This window comes from Ranitomeya imitator, chromosome 4, assembly GCF_032444005.1.
Source record: "Ranitomeya imitator isolate aRanImi1 chromosome 4, aRanImi1.pri, whole genome shotgun sequence".
NCBI lineage: Eukaryota > Metazoa > Chordata > Amphibia > Anura > Dendrobatidae > Ranitomeya > Ranitomeya imitator.
Window position 1 is genome coordinate 358,636,644 of NC_091285.1, and position 19,499 is coordinate 358,656,142.

The 19,499-nt window shown below is 42.7% G+C and overlaps 1 protein-coding gene across 1 annotated transcript in view; it reads right to left on the minus strand.

The window, feature by feature from the left end:
- Positions 1-3,299, minus strand: part of CDHR3 (cadherin related family member 3) — a 108,581-nt gene extending 105,282 nt beyond the window's left edge. The window contains exon 1 of the mRNA XM_069765082.1: positions 3,206-3,299. Within this exon, the coding sequence (XP_069621183.1) occupies positions 3,206-3,254 (49 nt within the window). The 5' untranslated portion in view covers positions 3,255-3,299. The remainder of the gene's footprint in view (positions 1-3,205) is intronic.
- Between the last annotated feature and the right edge of the window lie 16,200 nt (positions 3,300-19,499).

The window sequence follows — 19,499 nt, forward strand, 5'->3', positions numbered from 1 at the left end:
TCCAGCATATTGCCCCCAGTGTGTCTAGCATATTGCCCCCAGTGTGTCCAGCATATTGCCCCCAGTGTGTCCAGCAATCTGCCCCAGTGTGTCCAGCATATTGCCCCCAGTGTGTCCAGCAATCTGCCCAGTGTCTCCAGCATCTCTGCCACCAGTGTTCAGCATACTGGCCCGGGCCCCCCGGTTTGCCATTCGCAATTTAAAAAAAAAAAAAGTTCTCCTCACCTGTCAGGGCTCCTTCGGTGTAGCAGCTCCCTCCAGCAGCGCGCACTCGTCGGCGACTGACAATTACGTCAGACGCCGGCGACGTGCGTGCTGCGGCTGATGTCAGCTGCCAGCCTCCGATTGGCTGGTGGCTGTTAACTATTGACGTGCGGGTGTGCACCCGCACATCAATAGCGTTTAACTGCTGCAGCGCCGGTAGGGGCCCGGTGAGCAGATGAGATGGGGCCCGATGCGGGCCTCCTCTGCCCAACAGGCCCATACGCCAGTCGGAGCAGTAATGCCCTGATTGCGGTGGTCAATCTGAGCGGTTGCCCAGGGCCCCCCCACCCACTGGGCCCTGGGCTACCGCCCAGATTGACCCTATTATAATCCGCCCCTGCGCAAAACGGTGTAAACGCCTCCCCCAAAAGAAATTCATGAATTCTTTTTTGTTCATTCTGCGTCCCAAAAATCATAATAAAAAGCAATCAAAAAATGTCATGTGCCCAAAAATGGTACCAATAAAAACTTCAACTTGTCCCACAAAAAACAAGACCTCACATAACGCTGTGGGCCAAAATATGGAAAAATTATAGCTCTCAAAATGTGGTGATGCAAAAAATATTTTTTGCAATAAAAAGCGTCTTTTAGCATGTGACAGCTGCCAAACATAAAAACCCGATATACAAACCCACTATAAATAATAAATCAAACTCCCCTTTATCACCCCCTTAGTTAGGGAAAAATAATAAAATAAAAAAATGTATTTATTTCCATATTAGGGGCTCTCCAAACGTGACATGGTGTTCGATCTCAATTCCAGCCAATTCTGTGTTGAAAAAGTAAAATGTTCTCCTACCCTTCTGAGCTCTGCCGTGCTCAAAAATAGTGGTTTACCCTTACATATGGGGTATAATCGTACTCAGGACAAATTGGACAACAACTTTTGTTGTCCATTTTCACCAGTTATCCTTGGGAAAATAAAAATTTGGGGGCTAAAACATTTTTGTCATTTTTGTGGGAAAAAATTATTCTTTATTTTCATGGCTCTGCGTTATAAACTTTAGGGAAACACTTGGGGGTTCAAAGTTCTCACAACACATCTAGATAAGTTCCTTGGGGGGGGTGTAGTTTCCAAAATAATGTCACTTGTGGTTTTTTTTACTTTTTAGGCACATCAGGGGCTCTGCAAACGGAACATGACGCCCGCAGACCATTCCATCAAAGTCTTTATTCCAAAACGTCACTACTTCCCTTCCGAGCCCTGACGTGTGCCCATACAGTAGTTTTCTCCTACATATGGAGTATCAGCGTATTTAGGATAAATTGGACAACAACTTTTGGGGTCCAATGTCGCCTGTTACCCTAGGGAAAATAAAAAATTGGGGGTGAAAAGATCAGTTTTGTGAAAAAAATATTTTTTTTTATCCTTACAACTCTACATTATTAACTTCTGTGAGGCACTTGGGGGTTCAAAGTGCCCACCACATATCTAGATAAGTTCCTTAGGGGTTCTATTTTGCAAAATTGTGTCATTTGTGGGGGTTTCCACTGTTTAGGCACATCAGGGGCTCTCCTAACGCGACATGGCATCCAATCTCAATTCCAGCCAATTTTGCACTGAAAAGTCAAAAGGCGCTCCTTCCCTTCCAAGCTCTGCCATGCACCCAAACAGTGGTTTACCCCCATATATGGGGTATCGGCGCACTCAGGACAAATTGTACAACAACTTTTGAAGCTCAATTTCTCCTGTTACCCTTGGTAAAATAATAAAACAAATTGGATCTGAAGTAAATTTTTTGTGAAAAAAAGTTAAATGTTCATTTTTTTTAAACATTCCACAAATTCCTGTGAAGCACCTGAAGGGTTAAAAAACTCCTCAAATGTGGTTTTGAGCACCTTGAGGGGTGCAGTTTTTAGTATAGTGTCACTTTTGGGTATTTTCTATCATATAGACCCCTCAAAGTGACTTCAAATGTAACTTGGTCCCTAAAAAAAAATGGTGTTGTAAAAATGAGAAATCGCTGGTCAACTTCTAACCCTTATAACTCCCTAACAAGAAAAATTTTGGTTCCAAAATTGTGCTGATGTAAAGTAGACATGTGGGAAATGTTACTTATTATATATTTTGTGTGACATATCTGCGTGATTTAAGGGCATGAAAATTCAAATTTGGAAAATTGTGAAATTTTCAAAATTTTCGCTAAATTTCTATTTTTTTCACAAATAAACGCAAGTCATATCAAAGAAATTTTACCACTGTCATGAAGTACAATATATCATAAGAAAACAATGTCAGAATCACCAGGATCCGTTGAGGCTTTCCAGAGTTATAACCTCATAAAGGGACAGTGGTCAGAATTGTAAAAATTGGCCCGGTCATTAACGTGCAAACCACCCCCGGGGGTAAAGGGGTTAAATCAAGAAAGTATGATTTTGAATAGAAATATAGAATACATGGGAACAAATGCTCGAGGTAAACATGTGATTGCCTGACAGATAAAGAATTTGTAAAAAATATAATAAACTTATAAAACAAGCATTCAACTAACAATAGCAGTGTGACAATTAAGTCAGCAGATGATATCTCAAGGAAAAGAAAAGCATTCTGTTCTATAAGAGCCTAGTAAACAAATGAAGTTAGAAAATTATTACCATTTCATTAAAAAAATTTAAAAAATCCTCAATAAACCTTTATGTTCATGTTATATTTAAAAAAGATGTCAACAATCTTATTTCCAGATCATTTTGGACCAATTTTGACAGGACCTCTTTAAATAAAAAAAACGCACTTAGCAAACTATTTTAGATTTTGTTCTGCATTAGAAAACTGTAAAAATAATCCCTAATAAATGTCGATACCTACATGAAAAACCTAGTCACGATATGTATTACATAAAACTACTGCATGTAAACATAATATATAGCTTGATCGGTATTTTTGTTGTTTTTTAAAGCAATGTTCAATAACAGATATGAAAATTGAAATGAGAGAACTTACCAGGGCCTATTACACCCAGCAGGATAAAAAGGAGCCTGAGTTTCTCCATCTTCAGACGAGAGGCTGTGTTATGAGTGATTGTCCGTACAGTATCACAGCAGTAGTGGAATGTCTGGCTTTACCTGCCCCGCTAATAACTAATCTCCTCCTCTGCCTTGTGCTGAAGAATCAAACAGATAAAAAAAGCGGTCTCTAAGGGAGTACCCAACAACATTACTGTGCTTGCTTAACTCCTCTGCTCAAACTACAGCGTTCAGTAATTATCCCCCTAATGTATAACTTGGGTGAGTGCTACCGGTGTTTTATCAGATAACACTTGGACCAATGTTATTCTATGGAGATATGTGTTTCTTTCTACAGACCATTTGGTCTGTGGAAAGCATTGTAACATGCATCAAGTGGCTCCACAAATCGGATCAGGCACATCCATTCAAGTCTATGGGTGCGGGCAAAATATGGGACTGTTCACGATTTTTGAGGACACAGACAATGAAGAAGATGGAGAAATTAAGTTCTCTGTCTCCTCCGCACCTGTGATACGATCACAATAAACAAACACTGAGATCAGAGTGCATGAACCATAACCAATCTGATTCTCTCGGAAGAGAGAATCATTGTTTGTGTGAGCGAAACCTTAAAGTAAAATCAGAATTTTGCATTCAGGAGATAAATAAAACAATGAACATTTGTTAGTGAGACAGTAACCACATACAAAAACTGCAATTAACCACTATACTGTAGAAAAAATTATGTACATTGTTCTGATAACCTTATACAGCTATTGAAGTGGTTTTTTAACCTCTTCATGACATGTGCTGTACATGTACGGTGCATGTCGGGTCTCCCCGTTTGATGTGGGCTCCGGCGCTGAGCACATATCTTTTCCAGCACATGTAAGCTGTTTTAAATAGCTGACATGTGCCTCTAAGGCTATGTGCACACGATGCGGATTTGCTGCGGATCCGCAGCGGATTTTTCCATGCAGAAACGCTGCAGATCCGCACTGTGATTTACAGTACAATGTAAATCAATGGGTAAAAAAAAAAAGTTGTGCAGATGGTGCGGAAAAATCAGTGCGGAATTGCTGCGGATTTAAAAGAAGTGCATGTCACTTCTTTTGTGCGGATCTGCAGCGTTTCTGCACCCCTCCATGATAGAAATCCGCAGTGGCAAAAACTGCAGAAAATCTGTTATGAATAGGTAATTCAAAACCACAATGGACCTTGAAGTTCAGAGCACACAAGTGACCTGACAAAAACCACAAAACATAGGACAAGCTCTGAGACGTGGAAACTCTGCTGACCGCAATCCCTAAACCTATCAAACCACACTAGAGGTAGCCGTGGATTGCGCCTAACGCTCCCTATGCAACTCGGCACAGCCTGAGAAACTAGCTAGTCCTGAAGATAGAAAAATAAGCCTACCTTGCCTCAGAGAAATTCCCCAAAGGAAAAGGCAGCCCCCCACATATAAAGACTATGAGTTAAGATGAAAATACAAACACAGAGATGAAATAGATTTAGCAAAGTGAGGCCCGACTTACTGAATAGACCGAGGATAGGAAAGATAGCTTTGCGGTCAACACAAAAACCTACAAACAACCACGCAGAGGGGCAAAAAGACCCTCCGCACCGACTAACGGTACGGAGGTGCTCCCTCTGCGTCTCAGAGCTTCCAGCAAGCAAGCAAAACCAAAAAAGCAAGCTGGACAGAAAATATAGCAACAAAAGTAACACAAGTAGAACTTAGCTTATGCTGAGCAGACAGGCCACAGGAACGATCCAGGAGGAAGCAAGACCAATACTAGAACATTGACTGGAGGCCAGGATCAAAGCACTAGGTGGAGTTAAATAGAGCAGCACCTAACGACTTAACCTCATCACCTGAGGAAGGAAACTCAGAAGCCGCAGTACCACTCGTGACCACTGGAGGGAGCTTGATCACAGAATTCACAACAGTACCCCCACCTTGAGGAGGGGTCACCGAACCCTCACCAGAGCCCCCAGGCCGACCAGGATGAGCCATATGAAAGGCACGAACAAGATCGGCAGCATGGACATCAGAGGCAAAGACCCAGGAATTATCTTCCTGACCATAACCCTTCCACTTAACCAGATACTGGAGTTTCCGTCTCGAAAAATGAGAATCCAAAATCTTCTCCACTATATACTCCAACTCCCCCTCCACCAAAAATGGGGCAGGAGGATCAACAGATGGAACCACAGGCGCCACGTATCTCCGCAACAATGACCTATGGAATACGTTATGGTGGAAAAAAAATCTGGAAGGGTCAAACGAAAAGACACAGGATTAAGAACCTCAGAAATCCTATACGGACCAATGAAACGAGGCTTAAACTTAGGAGAGGAAACCTTCATAGGAATATAACGAGATGACAACCAAACCAAATCCCCAACACGAAGTCGGGGACCCACACAGCGTCTGCGATTAGCGAAACGTTGAGCCTTCTCCTGGGACAAGGTCAAATTGTCCACTACATGAGTCCAAATCCGCTGCAACCTGTCCACCACAGTATCCACACCAGGACAGTCAGAAGACTCAACCTGCCCTGAAGAGAAACGAGGATGGAACCCAGAATTGCAGAAAAACGGTGAAACCAAGGTAGCCGAGCTGGCCCGATTATTAAGAGCGAACTCAGCCAACGGCAAAAAGGACACCCAATCATCCTGATCAGCAGAAACAAAACATCTCAGATATGTTTCCAAGGTCTGATTGGTTCGTTCAGTCTGGCCATTTGTCTGAGGATGGAAAGCCGAGGAAAAAGACAAATCAATGCCCATCCTAGCACAAAAGGCTCGCCAAAACCTCGAAACAAACTGGGAACCTCTGTCAGAAACGATGTTCTCTGGAATGCCATGTAAACGAACCACATGCTGGAAGAACAATGGCACCAAATCAGAGGAGGAAGGTAATTTAGACAAGGGTACCAAATGGATCATCTTAGAGAAGCGATCACAAACCACCCAAATGACCGATATTTTTTGAGAGACGGGGAGATCCGAAATAAAATCCATAGAGATATGTGTCCAAGGCCTCTTCGGGATCGGCAAGGGCAAAAGCAACCCACTGGCACGAGAACAGCAGGGCTTAGCCCGAGCACAAATCCCACAGGACTGCACAAAAGAACGCACATCCCGCGATAGAGACGGCCACCAAAAGGATCTAGCCACCAAATCTCTGGTACCAAAGATTCCAGGATGACCAGCCAACACCGAACAATGAACCTCAGAGATAACTTTATTCGTCCACCTATCAGGGACAAACAGTTTCTCCGCTGGGCAACGATCAGGTTTATTAGCCTGAAATTTTTGCAGCTCCCGCCGCAAATCAGGGGAGATGGCAGACACAATTACTCCCTCTTTGAGAATACCCGCCGGCTCAGGCAAACCCGGAGAGTCGGGCACAAAACTCCTAGACAGGGCATCCGCCTTCACATTTTTAGAGCCCGGAAGGTACGAAACCTCAAAGTCAAAACGGGAGAAAAACAGCGACCAACGAGCCTGTCTAGGATTCAACCGTTTGGCTGACTCGAGATAAGTCAAGTTCTTGTGATCAGTCAAGACCACCACGTGATGCTTAGCTCCTTCAAGCCAATGACGCCACTCCTCGAATGCCCACTTCATGGCCAGCAACTCTCGATTGCCAACATCATAATTTCACTCAGCAGGCGAAAACTTCCTGGAAAAGAAGGCGCATGGCTTCATCACCGAACAATCAGCACCTCTTTGCAACAAAACAGCCCCCGCTCCAATTTCAGAAGCATCAACCTCAACCTGGAACGGAAGCGAAACATCTGGTTGACACAACACAGGGGCAGAAGAAAAACGACGCTTTAACTCTTTGAAAGCTTCCACAGCAGCAGAAGACCAATTGACCACATCAGCACCCTTCTTGGTCAAATCGGTCAATGGTTTAGCAATACTAGAAAAATTACAGATGAAGCGACGATAAAAATTAGCAAAGCCAAGGAACTTTTGCAGACTCTTCAGAGATGTCGGCTGAGTCCAATCATAAATGGCCTGGACCTTAACAGGGTCCATCTCGATGGTAGAAGGGGAAAAAATGAACCCCAAAAATGAAACCTTCTGAACACCAAAGAGACACTTTGATCCCTTCACAAACAAAGAATTAGCACGCAGGACCTGGAACACCATTCTGACCTGCTTCACATTAGACTCCCAATCATCCGAGAAGACCAAAATATCATCCAAGTATACAATCAGGAATTTATCCAGGTACTCTCGGAAGATGTCATGCATAAAGGACTGAAATACTGATGGAGCATTGGCAAGTCCGAATGGCATAACTAGGTACTCAAAATGGCCCTCGGGCGTATTAAATGCAGTTTTCCATTCATCGCCCCGTTTAATACGCACAAGATTATATGCACCACGAAGATCTATCTTGGTGAACCAACTAGCCCCCTTAATCCGAGCAAACAAATCAGATAGCAGCGGCAAGGGGTACTGAAATTTGACCGTGATTTTATTTAGAAGGCGGTAATCAATACAAGGTCTCAGCGAACCATCCTTCTTGGCCACAAAAAAGAACCCTGCTCCCAATGGCGATGACGACGGCCGAATATGACCCTTCTCCAAGGATTCTTTTACGTAACTCCGCATAGCGGCGTGCTCAGGTACAGATAAATTAAACAGTCGACCCTTAGGAAACTTACTACCAGGAATCAACTCGATAGCACAATCACAATCCCTATGCGGAGGTAGGGTATTGGATTTGGGCTCATCGAATACATCCCGGTAATCAGACAAGAACTCTGGGACCTCAGAAGGGGTGGATGATGAGATAGAAAGAAATGGAACATCACCATGTACCCCCTGACAACCCCAGCTGGACACAGACATTGATTTCCAATCTAATACTGGGTTATGGACTTGTAGCCATGGCAACCCCAACACGACCACATCATGCAGATTTTGCAACACCAGAAAGCGAATATCCTCCTGGTGCGCAGGAGCCATGCACATGGTCAGCTGGGTCCAATACTGAGGCTTATTCTTGGCCAAAGGCGTAGCATCAATTCCTCTCAATGGAATAAGACACTGCAAGGGCTCCAAGACAAGCCCACAGCGCCTAGCAAACTCCAAGTCCATCAAATTCAGGGCAGCGCCTGAATCCACAAATGCCATGACAGAATAGGAAGACAAAGAGCAGATCAAAGTAACGGACAAAAGAAATTTCGACTGTACCGTACCAATGGTGGCAGACTTAGCGAACCGCTTAGTGCGCTTAGGACAATCGGAGATAGCATGAGTGGATTCACCACAGTAGAAACACAGCCAATTCTGACGTCTGTGTTCTTGCCTTTCAGCTCTGGTCAAAGTCCTATCTCACTGCATAGGCTCAGGTTTATGCTCAGATAATACCGCCAAATGGTGCACAGATTTACGCTCACGCAAGCGTCGACCAATCTGAATGGCCAAAGACATAGACTCATTCAGACCAGCAGGCATAGGAAATCCCACCATGACATCCTTAAGGGCTTCAGAGAGACCCTTTCTGAAGATTGCTGCCAAAGCACATTCATTCCATTGACTGAGCACAGACCACTTTCTAAACTTCTGACAATAAATCTCTATCTCATCCTGACCCTGACACAGAGCCAGCAAATTTTTCTCTGCCTGATCCACTGAATTAGGTTCATCGTACAGTAATCTGAGCGCCAGAAAAAACGCATCAATATTACATAATGCAGGATCTCCTGGCGCAAGGGAAAATGCCCAGTCTTGAGGGTCGCCACGTAATAAAGAAATAATGATCTTAACTTGTTGAACTGGGTCACCAGAGGAGCGAGGTTTCAACGCCAGAAACAGTTTGCAATTATTTTTGAAACTCAGAAATGTAGCTCTATCTCCAGAAAACAAATCAGGAATAGGAATTCTTGGTTCTAACATAGAATTCTGAGCCACAAAGTCTTGAATATTTTGTACTCTTGCAGTGAGAAGATCCACACATGAAGACAGACCTTTAATGTCCATCACCACACCTGTGTCCTGAACCACCCAAATGTCTAGGGGAAAAAAAAAGGCAAAACACAGTGCAAAGAAAAAAAAATGGTCTCAGAACTTCTTTTTTCCCTCTATTGAGAAGCATAGTACTTTTGGCCTCCAGTACTGTTATGAATAGGTAATTCAGAACCACAATGGACCTTGAAGTTCAGAGCACACAAGTGACCTGAAAAAAACCACAAAACATAGGACGAGCTCTGAGACGTGGAAACTCTGCTGACCGCAATCCCTAAACCTATCAAACCACACTAGAGGTAGCCGTGGATTGCGCCTAACGCTCCCTATGCAACTCGGCACAGCCTGAGAAACTAGCTAGTCCTGAAGATAGAAAAATAAGCCTACCTTGCCTCAGAGAAATTCCCCAAAGGAAAAGGCAGCCCCCCACATATAATGACTGTGAGTTAAGATGAAAATACAAACACAGAGATGAAATAGATTTAGAAAAGTGAGGCCCGACTTACTGAATAGACCGAGGATAGGAAAGATAGCTTTGCGGTCAACACAAAAACCTACAAACAACCACGCAGAGGGGCAAAAAGACCCTCCGCACCGACTAACGGTACGGAGGTGCTCCCTCTGCGTCTCAGAGCTTCCAGCAAGCAAGCAAAACCAAAAAAGCAAGCTGGACAGAAAATATAGCAACAAAAGTAACACAAGCAGAACTTAGCTTATGCTGAGCAGACAGGCCACAGGAACGATCCAGGAGGAAGCAAGACCAATACTAGAACATTGACTGGAGGCCAGGATCAAAGCACTAGGTGGAGTTAAATAGAGCAGCACCTAACGACTTAACCTCATCACCTGAGGAAGGAAACTCAGAAGCCGCAGTACCACTCGTGACCACAGGAGGGAGCTTGATCACAGAATTCACAACAAAAATCCGCATCAATTCCGCGGCAAGACAGCACAAAATCCACATAAAAACCGCGGCAAATCCACAGCTGCGGATTTTGCCAGGAGATGCGGATTTTGTGCAGAAACTTCTGCACCGCATTTCCTACATGTGCACATAGCCTTGACTGCTGCGGGTGGAATCGTGATCCACCCGCAGCTGTTAACCTGTTAAATGCAGCTGTCATTTAACACAATCACGCCAGAAGCACGTCACTAATCTCACACATCAGCACCCGTGTCACATGACCTTGAGTTGTCAATGGGTTGACATGACAACCCGGGACCTGCAGCCTACCCCTGTGGTTGTCATTGCTGGATTGCTATGAGTGCCGCCCAGCGGTCGGCGCTCACAGCAGGTGAGCATTTCTACTACAGAGAGCATGGTTGAAGCCATGCTCTATATGTAGCAAAAATCGATCAGATGATCGCAGCTTCTAGTCTACCATGGAGACTATTGAAGCAAGTGAAAAATGAAAAAAAAATGTTTTTTTTAAATATAAAAAAAATAAAAAATAATAAAAGTTGAAATCACCTCCCATTTAAAATAAAATTAATAAAAAATACACATATTTGGTATCGTCACATTCAGAATCACCTAATCTATCAATACATAAAAAGAATTCATCAAATCTGTAAACGACGTAATGAGAAAAAAATTAAAAATGCCAGAATTACGTTTTTTTGGTCACCGCAACATTGCATTGAAATGCAAGAACTGGTGATCAAACATCATATCTACACCAAAATGGTATCAATAAAAACATCAGCTTGGATCGCAAAAAATAAGCCTTCACCCTGACCCAGATCACGAAAAACGGAGACACTGAGGGTCTCAGAAAATGACACAATTTTTATTTTTTTTAGTAAAGTTTGGATTTTTTGTCACCATTTAAAAAATAACCCAGACATGCTTTGTAGCAACAAACTCATAATTACCTGAAGAATCATAAGGACAGGGCAGTTTTAGTATTTGGTGAACATATTAAAAAAAACAAAAAACAACTGTGGAATTGCACTTCTTTTTGCAATTTCACCGCACTTTTTTCCCCCATTTTCCTGTACACTATATGGTGAAACCAATGGTGTCATTCAAAAGTACAACTCGTCGTGCAAAAAACAAGCCCTCACATGGCCATATTGACCAAAAAATAAAAGACGTTATGGCTCTGGGAAGTAGGGGAGCAAAAACAAGAAACACAAAAATGAAAATGGGCTGAGGCATGAAGGGGTTAAAACTGGACTAAAGGTGATCTGACATGAATACAATTTTGTTTCAGGCCGGGTGCCCACGATCCGGAACTAGCAGCGCTTTGGATGCAGCACATGTCCGCTGTGTTCAAAGCACTGCCGTCTATTGAACGCATGTGTTCACTGGAGCAAGTGGATTCACCACCTCGCAATACATTCTATTGGTGAAATTTATCTTGCAGAGACTAGCGTCTCCGCAAGAGAGATTGACATGCTGTGATCTGGAGAGACACGTTGCATGTCCGTCTCCGCGGGTGATCCGAAGGCGTCTGGATGCATAGCAGACATTGGATTTCTTGAAATCCCATCCACTATGTTGTAACATCTGGACACTGCAGGTTTCACACTGCACATACCCTAAGGGGTTTTCTGAATTAAAAAAAAAATACAAAAGAGAAGGAAATGTTCTAAAAGGATAAAAGTTTGCATACCAAATATATCCTTCGCCACTTCAATTCCATAGCTCCGGCGTTCCCTCTGCAGTTATGATGGTCAGTACATAAATTACTATATACGTTACAACAATACATCACACATCCAAATCAAGAAAAAGGGATCATTTTATTGTTCTTAAGTAGCAATGACAAGCTTTGGAGAAGTAACAGATTTAGGTAAGGAAATGGCAAATGAAGTTTAACTTTATCACAATGGGTGATTTTCCATTTCTTTGTGCTTTTCTTCTTTTTTTCTCCCCGTCTTCCAATAGCCATTACTGTTTTATTTTTATGCCAATTTAGTGGTATGAGAGTTTGTTCTTTTATGGGACAAGTTGTAGTTTTGAATTACATCATTCCTATGAACATTTAATGTTCTAGAAAAAGAGAAAAACAATTCAATTGAGATGAAATTGCAAAAAACTTATTTCTGTAATTATTTTTTTGCACTTTGCATTCATGGTGTTCATTGTGTCTTAAAAAATTACTTGCCAATGTGATTCTACAAGTCAGTCATTCCGGTGACACTCAGTAGTGAAAAAGAATTCAGAAATTTGTATAAAAAAAACAAAACAAACAAAAAATCCCAATAAAATAAAAGGTTATTTTTATTTATTTTTTAATGGACAAAAAGTGGAATGAATCAAATTTTAATATGTTTAAAAATATATTTTACTTGTTATTGTTATTAATTTTGGGGGACTTGAACCTGATTGATTTATATAATCCAATATTATGGTATTGCAATAGAAAATCGCAGTCTCTTGTGAAGCCCAGGCAAAGGCTTAGGGGTGATCTCACTACAATGCACTATTATAAAGAAATACACTATTATAAATTCTAAAGGTTCATTACCACCTTTAGCTCAAAATCGGATCGGGTACTCCAGATATTGGAGAAGGCTTGGCCTATATTGATGGTGGATTCCACCATTAGGAAATTTTTACCAGAAAGACCCTCCGTGACATTTAGGCGCGCTAGGAACCTTAGGGACCATTTGGTCCGTAGTCATCAGGTGAGTCAGCACCCCCTGACCTTCCTAGATAGATTTGCACCTGGGCCTGGATGTAGTCCGTGTGGCCACTGTGTCGCCTGTTGTGAATTCTGTGGCAGAGCTCCCTCCTGTGGTCACAAGTGGTACTTCGGCTGGTTCTCTCTGTGAGCTTCCGTTGGTGGAGGAAAGTGGTACTGCGGCTTCTGAGTTTCCTTCCTCAGGTGATGTGGTGAAGTCGTTAGGTGCTGCTCTATTTAACTCCACCTAGTGCTTTGATCCTGGCCTCCAGTCAATGTTCTAGTATTGGACCTGTTTCCTCCTGGATCGTTCCTGTGGCCTGCTGCTCTGCATAGCTAAGTTCCTCTTTGCTATTTGTTTGCTGTTTTTTTCTGTCCAGCTTGTCAATTTGTTTTTTTCTGCTTGCTGGAAGCTCTGGGACGCAGAGGGTGTACCTCCGTGCCGTTAGTTCGGTACGGAGGGTCTTTTTGCCCCCTTTGCGTGGTTTTTGTAGGGTTTTGTGTTGACCGCAAAGTTACCTTTCCTATCCTCGCTCTGTTCAGAAAGTTGGGCCTCACTTTGCTAAATCTATTTCATCTCTACGTTTGTCTTTTCATCTTAACTCACAGTCATTATATGTGGGGGCTGCCTTTTCCTTTGGGGTATTTCTCTGAGGCAAGGTAGGCTTATTTTCTATCTTCAGGCTAGCTAGTTTCTCAGGCCGTGCCGAGTTGCATAGGGAGCGTTAGGCGCAATCCACGGCTGCCTTTAGTGTGGTTGGAGAGGAATAGGGACAGTAGTCTGTATGGACCATTGCAAAGACTCTTGAACACTGCTACTAATATGAGGATATACGAGTTGATATGGATACCTTTGGACGATGTGCAACGGGATATTCATTATGGATTGTAAACACTATATTTTGGCGTGTGGGGGATGTCTGTGTATGTGTACCTATGAGTACATGTGCTATTATTTACTATATTTATGATGATTTGGTCTTTTTGCGCATGGCACATGGATATACGTGCTTAGTGTTCCCCTTATACATGTTCATTGTGGATTGGGTGCTATAATTGTGTGTATGGGGAGAGAGATACATTTATGCGGGGCCATGCAGATATAGATATAGTATTATTTCTATTTACATCCTTGAGACTATGTACATTTATATGTATGATACCTATGGATGTGTATCTATTTTTCCGTATGTATATGTGTGTTGATCATGTTTTGTCTCTATGGATATTGTATATGCTGTTAATAATTACTATACAATCTGCTTGTAAATGTAAATATGTGTTTGATAATATGGTTCCCTTGTAGACTGGAGCAATCCTCCCTTTCGCATATGCTCCTTTCCTTATGCTCGCAGCTGTTGATTATGCCATATGTCTTTTTTCTTTTTCCGTTTCATTTTGGGGCTGTTCTTAATGTGCCACTTTTGGGACTTACCTAGATGTGTCTGCTATGTGGCAGCCATACTTGTATTTTGATGATCAGATATAATTATATATGTGTGTATTTATGCCCCTCAGAAAGATGGTGGCATGACACTTTATGCGCATGTCCACTAGACCTTCCTCACCAAAATCGCTGCTCCATCGCATACAGATGTCTATATGTGGTCTCCATTAAGATGGCCGCACGGTACCATCTGCGCGTGTACCTTTTCACTATACTCTATGATTCTTGCGTGGTGTCCCCCATACGTCATTTCCGGTCTCGGTTATCGCGGTGCTGCCGCCTCTGGACCACATGGGGCCAGTGTACTTCCGGTGCTGGGCAGCCATGCGGACCGAGTCCAATTATCACGTTTTGGTGGGTAGGTGCAGCCACTTCCGGCCCTGTTTATGTATATATTCGTTACCCAGGAAACACAACTGCAGACCCCTTGAGGAAGGCATTTGCCGAAACGCACGTCGAGGTGGATGGGTGTGAGGTGCTTGCACACTGGTGCTTTTACGTTGATTGGTATGTATATTTTATACATCTGCCTTATTTGATGATACTTGTTACTGGCATTATGTGTAATGATGGTACCGACCTATTGATGAGGGCTCTATATGGGCATTATTTATGTTAATACCATTGACATAATTCTCTTGCACCCACCCCTGTTCCTCTTTTGTACGTCCTGAGGGTAGCACGGGGACCATTCCTATCTGCTGTCTTTTAGCCTGTTGTGGCTAATAAAGATTTTTTCTATTTTGCACATATTTGGACTTTTGACTGCGTTTGTATGGATAGTTTGTTTGTATTATAAAGAGACAGTATAGAGACCTTTCTAATAATATTTTTTTAAAACTAGGCCTGCACCAATGACAAGGGGCATTCTCTACATCGAGAGGAGAGAAAATGTAAGCATAATCACAGCCGGCAATTCTTTACTGTACGATATGGAACGGTCAACCCACATACTATGTTATTGTGGTTGATTGATTATAAAAAAAAAAGTTTAAGAGGGACCTAGGTGGCCTTCTTAAAAAAATATGAAATTACAAGTTAAAGGTACGTAAAGGGATTTCAGAAAATGGCTGCAATTTCTTATAAAATAACAAACCCCTTCTTATTCACCATCCACCATATATGAGTTTCTGGCTCTGCTCCTGGTGTCCAGTATTGTGTGCTGAGCTCACATATTGACAACCTTACTGTCAACGAGACGTCGCGCTGAAGCCAACACTGGATCACTTGGAGCAGCGCCACAGACTCAACGCCTTCAATTGTTTGGACATTAAACATTAATCCAGGATTTTTTTCTGATTTCTATATTTGGAATTGGGAAACATATTTCCCTAATGCGGGACAATGTGCCTCAGAGGGGGTGTTGTCTTCATCTGGATTTTCTGTCTAAACACAAGTAGGACTTGATAGACCTTAGTTTTTCTTTAACCCCTTTACAACTGGGCCAATTTCTGCTTTGTGTCTTTGTTTTGTTCTCCTCTTCCCAGAGCTGTAACTTTTTTATTTTTCTGTCCAAATAGATGTATGAGGGTTTCTTTTTTGTGGAACGAGTTGTTCTTTGGAGAGACACCATTTATTTTGCCATATAGTATACTGAAAAATGGGGAAAATTTGTGAAAAAAGCAATTCTGACATTTCTTTTTATGGAATTCTTTTTACGGTGTATACTTTGTGGTAAGAATGACCTCGCAATATGATTCTTCTCATCAGTATACCAAACATGTCCAGTTTGTTTTATTATTTTTGTGGTGAAAAAAAAATGAGACGTTTGCAAAAAAAAACAATTTTGGGGGTTGTGTTGCAATTTTCCGAGACCAATAACGTTTTCATTTTTCGGTCTATGGAGCTGTGTAATGGCTTCGTTTTGCGGGGCAAAACAATATTTTTATTGATAACATGTTAGGATAGATGTGACATTTTGATTGCTTGTTACAGAATTTTTTTATGGAATTGCAGCAACCAAAAAAACATAAATTTGGCGTTCTTGAATTTTTTTCATTTATGGTGTTTGCCGATCAGATTAATTATTTTGATAGATTGGACTTTTCTGAACATGGTCATACCATATATGTGTACAGTATGTTTGTTCATAATTTTTAAAACTTTTTTTTTTTTACTTTCCAGTGTACTTGTTAGTCCCCTTAAGGGACTTGAAACTGTGATCATCTGATGGCTGTGATATATGAAGCGATGCCACAGCATCGCTGCTTATAGTGAAAATCATTGTCTCCTTTAAAGCTAGGGCACAGGCTGGATTTCAGTGGACCTCCATAGTGATAGGCACAGAGGTCTGCAACAGACCCCCTGCTGTCATATTATCCCTTTTTGACCCGTGATCACATCATGGGAGCATCGATAGGAACATGGAATGACGCTCCCCGCATGTTAAATGCCACTGTCAAAGTTTGACATCAGCATTTAACATGTTAACAATCACAGGCAGAGCTCCGATCGCGATTGTTAGGGCTCCTTCTCACTTGCGTAAAATACGTCCGTGTCTCGCATGTGAAATCCAAGTTCTGGCGCCGGCACTCCAGAGCGGAGCGTGCGGCCGCATAGCAACACATGGAGCCGCACGCTCCGCTCTGGAGTGTCAGCGCCAGAGCTTGGATTTCACATGCGAGACACGGACGTGTTTCTCGCATGTGTGATCCCGGCCTTAGAGGCAGCTTCAGGCCTCTTTCACACGTCCAGATAATTCCGCTACCGGAGAAAACGGTGCCGGAGTTATCCGTGTGCTCACGTATGCCATCCATGTGGGATCCGTGTGATATCCGTGAGTACGTTTTTAGGGTCTGTGTGCTGTCTGTGTGCTGTACGTGTGCTGTACGTGTGCTGTACGTGTGTCCGTGTATTGCAACAATTTTTACAATTTTACAATTGACTTTAATGGGTCCATGTGATCCGTGCGATCCCACGAACACTGACATGTCTCCGTGTTTTGCAAACGGACACACGGTCCATGAAAACACGCTGACATGTGCAGAGACACATTTATTTTAATGTGTCTACGTGAGTCAGTGTCTCCGGTACGTGAGGAAACTGTCACCACACGCACCGGCCTGAGGCTGTAACACACAGCAACACCTGCCTAGTATGGTGTGAGCCCTCTCCATAACCTGCCTTCTAGTTACACTATACATGCACAGCGCATGTTGTGAAGGTGTTTAACCCAACCCCGTGTGTAACTATGTAACTAGCTGATGTTATGTAACTGCATTATGGACAGAATAATATTTTAATAATAGATCGTTATGTAGGATAAAACTGTGTGGCTAGAGCAAGAAACCTGAACTGTGCCCAGTGCTTGTATCTACAATCCATTCTGTGAGTGAATAAAAATTTATCATACAGCTACAATATTTGCATGTGCTAATGCTAAGCAAGTGCCTACACTACAGCTGTATGGCTTTCCTATATCTTGAAAGATGTCCAATAGCGCCATCATGTGGACTTTTGTATTCACAGCGCACATTTTGAGTATATTCTGAAGTTTGAGGCTTTTCTGAAATTGTTCCTGCACTGACTGTAAGCATAATAATAAGAAAACTTTAGCCAAAGCTAATTGGCACCACCAGCCATGTAATTCTGAATTGTGTGATACAATTTTGTGTAACGTTTCCCCCCAAAGGGAATCTGACAGGTCCCCGTGACGTCTAAAACCGCCAGCAGCTGAATGTTCCTGTATAAATTCCCTGCCTAACAAGCCCTTTATTTAATTGGATAAATAAATAGTTCTATGGGAAAACTATTTGCAAATAGACCCTTTGACTAGTCAATGGGGTAGCAGTTTCCTCAGACTAGTTGTCCCTTTCCGCATGTTATCTCGCCCCTGTGGGCATGATAACATGATTTGTAAGAGCCGACGTCATCGCCAGCTATCTGCAAATTTTGAACATGTGGTAATTTACCTGGATGATATTTTGATTTACTCATGTTCTCAGGAGGACCATCATGAGCATGTCAGGCAGATTCTCCAGATTCTACATGATTCTACATGATAGCCATTTATTTGCTAAACTGGAGATATGTCAGTTTGAAGTAAAGCAGGTCCAGTTCTTAGAACGTTTGTCTTCTGCATCAGAATTTCAGATGAAACTCATCAAGGTGCAAGCTGTCCTTGATTGGGTTCAACCTGAAAGCGTTGCACAGATTTCTGGGCTTTGGAAATTATCAGAAATTTATTAAGAACTTTTCGGTCCTAGCCAAGCCATTAACTGACATGACCAGGAAGGGAATAGATTTTTTTCTTGGTCTGCCGAGGTGGTAAATGCTTTTTCTGCTCGCAAGACAGCTTTCTCTAAGGCCCTTTTTCTCAGTCCGCCCAAGGTCGATCTAGCCCTCTTCCTCTCTGAAGAGACTACTTTTATATTTAATTTCCTAGAGGAGCATTGCAAAGCTTAAAGGGAACCTTGTGCAGCACTGATGCTGCATTCTGCAATGCTCTTCTGGGAAATGAAATATGCAAATTGTCTCTTCAAAGAGGAAGAGGACTAGGACTGTAGAGCGACCTGTTGGAAGTAGCAATCCTAAAAGTCAATATTGACTCTTTAACGAGCCTTGTCGTATGACATAGGACAAAAGCCAAACCAGAAATCTCAATTTGCAGACAGTGTGTCTCGGGATACTGCCCCTCGTCAGTGCAAAGTGTGAAATCTAGGTATGCTGGGTTAGAGGCGACTCTCCGGGATGCAACATGTAATGTTTCTCCTTGCGGAGAGTGTCATGTCAAGTCTGACATACCAAGGTGAGGAGACTTTTAAAGGGAACCTGTCACCCCCTCAGGCCTTTGTAACTAAAAGAGCCACCTTGTGCAGCACTGATGCTGCATTCTGACAAGGTGGCTCTTTAATTCAGGTCCCTAGCATTGCTGAAATAATCGCTTTTGAAATTTGTCCCTCATACCTTCGAAATCACCAGGGAGGCAGGTCTTTCCCCCCTAATCCAGACGCCTCCCAGCCGTCACTCATGGCCTCTGCACACCGGCGCCGCCTCTTTCTCCTTCATTAGTGTTCCCGGCACCTGTGCAGTTTTTTTTTGGGGGGGGCATGTACAGTTGCACTGCCCTTCGAACTTACAGAGCAGGCACTGGGAACACTATTAAAGGAAGAGGAGGCAGTGCCCGGCGCGCAGAGGCAATGAGTGACGGCTGGGAGGCCACGCATGAAGATAAAATAAAAGAAAGTTCACAGTAAATTGTTGGCTAACAAGTA